This window comes from Calcarisporiella thermophila, assembly GCF_041956535.1.
Source record: "Calcarisporiella thermophila strain CBS 279.70 unplaced genomic scaffold VTP21scaffold_82, whole genome shotgun sequence".
Classification (NCBI taxonomy): domain Eukaryota; kingdom Fungi; phylum Calcarisporiellomycota; class Calcarisporiellomycetes; order Calcarisporiellales; family Calcarisporiellaceae; genus Calcarisporiella; species Calcarisporiella thermophila.
In genome coordinates this window covers 655-2931 of record NW_027192270.1, presented here as the reverse complement: position 1 = coordinate 2931, position 2277 = coordinate 655, and the positions used below count along the sequence as shown (strand labels likewise).

The 2277-nt window shown below is 43.7% G+C and overlaps 1 protein-coding gene across 1 annotated transcript; it reads right to left on the bottom strand.

Moving 5' to 3' along the window:
• On the bottom strand, positions 1 to 1720 carry VTP21DRAFT_11351 (uncharacterized protein; the record flags this gene model as incomplete). The annotated part of the gene is made up of 2 exons (XM_069390787.1): positions 1 to 1106; positions 1179 to 1720. Coding segments are annotated over 2 exons (1648 nt in total), but the record flags the coding sequence as incomplete, so codon positions are not given.
• Between the last annotated feature and the right edge of the window lie 557 nt (positions 1721 to 2277).

Genomic DNA, 2277 nt, shown 5'->3' with positions numbered 1-2277 from the left:
CAAGGAATGAGGCATACAACTCGTCGATTTCTTTTGCAAATTCCTTCTCGATCACCCTGCGTTTGATGCTACCTTTATCGGCAGTGCATAGGCTTTTACCACGCAGTGGGAGGATGTAGACCATCTCATCCACCACTTGGGAATGCTGTGGGGCAGCGCGGTTTGCATGATGGATAGCCAGCTTCACTTGCTCCAGAACCTGCTTAAGCGGTAACCTTTCAGCCTCTTCAGCGTGCAACTGTATAAGTGCGGCAGTGCAGAATCGCCCCGCACCAACAACACAGGCATTCTCAATCAGCGGATGAGAGCGCAGGCTCTCCTCAATAGGAAGTGGGTTCGTCTTTTCACCATTGACATGAACCAAAGTATCATCCAAACGGTATTGGAAATACATCCAACCATCGCGCTCAATGAAAACGTCGCGGGTAGCATAATTTTCTCCAGGGAGATTTGCAATTTTGTCTGCAGAATGGGGACTACTGGAAAGGACTACAAGTTCATATTCGCCCTTTTCTCCATTCGGCACTTCGACCCACTTAACGTGCACCGATGGGTGGAGTTTCATTCCAGACCAATTCTTCACATCAGCAAAATCACCGTACATAAGCATGCCCGTTTCCGTGGAGCCATATGCACTCACCAGATTTACACCCTTGGCTGCAATTTTGTCACCCAACTCCTTTGGACATGCTGAGCCGCCATATGCAAGATACTTAAGTTTCCTGAGCGTATCCCAGCTATACCGAGTGGAATCCGATTCAATAAGCTTGATCAGTTGCTCGAGAATACTTGGAGTGGTGATGAAAAAGTCGGCGGCCGATTTTTCTAAACTATTGAATACATCCTCAGGTCTTGCTGGAAATGATTTCGCCAGTAAGAGTGCTATCGTTGTTCCTTGGCTAAGGCCATGACCCATTGTTGACATCATACCCATGGTATGGAAAAGAGGCGCAATACACAGATAAATATCGTTATTATTGACAGTTGTCTTATATGATGATTTTAATGCAGTACCATTCAAAAGTACATAGCGATGACTCTGTGTAATAAGTTTTGGGAATGCGGTGCTTCCAGAACTATGTAGAATGATAAAATCATCGTGGTATCTATGAAAACATAGAAAACGATTCCATATATTAGTATTCTCATTCTCATCACGCCAAATCGACGGCGATTACCTTTGGTCATTTTTAACTACCCCTGCACCATCCACCTCTTGATCTAATACCTCCTTGGTCAAATCGGGATAATGCATCGCCTGAATGTCGATGCTGACATCCTTCTGCATCGCTGTCTTTGCTAGTGGTTCCGTGGTAACGTCATGGATCAACGCAAACGCACCTGCCTCTTTAGCGAGATGCCTGATTGCCTCTGGAGAATTGCGAACGCTCAACAACAACGGGACTATATTCAGCTTGGCAAGTGCAATTACGATGATAGGGATGTAGTGTGAGCTTGTAAGAAGCAGAGCCACGACCTTACGTGCTGACCCCTCTGGTGTGTTCAGCTTTGACGACCAGTAGAGAGCCTCGGAGGTGGTGACATTGTCAAACTGCTTGAATGTGTAGTTTGTGTATTCCCCATTTTCACTTCCATACATGATATAGGGTTTATTGGGGATGACTTTTGCATTATTCTGCACAACTCGCACTATATTTTCAATTCCTTTCATCTCAGATGATGCTTCAAGCTGAGTTGAGAGTACTTCAGCGACAGGCATATTGATTGTGTATCAGTTACTTCAAGAGATAAAGAGATATAAGGGATAAAGTATAGAATATTGTAGAAAACCCTTTCACGTCAGAGAAAGAGACACTTTATAATTGTTCGTTCGGCATTTAGTTTTGCGAGAGTAGTAGAGAAGTGGGGCATACAAACCAAAAGTTTTCTCCGTGAAGGTTAAACGATTTTGCTCTCCTAGAAATATTCGAAGCTTGTCAAGCACTCGGGTTGTCAGTTATATGACATCTGATCAAAATGCGATACGCAAAAATTCATGGGGGAGTCATGGTTGTAACTCTCCAACTGGAAACGCACTGAGTTTTCCATGGATAATCTTTTCCCGTACAACCCCTCAACAATTATTCCGTAATGAAATTAACAAGCTGGGATCGATCGAATTATTGCAATGGTTGGGATTAATTGCATCGAACCAAATTAGGAATAGTTCAGTGACTTATCTCAGGGTTGGAAAGCTTTGAATGACAAAATGCCAAGTTAGTCATAAAGTCCGCAATCGGAGGTGGCGATTCCTTTTTCCGTGAACTTTTACTTTCA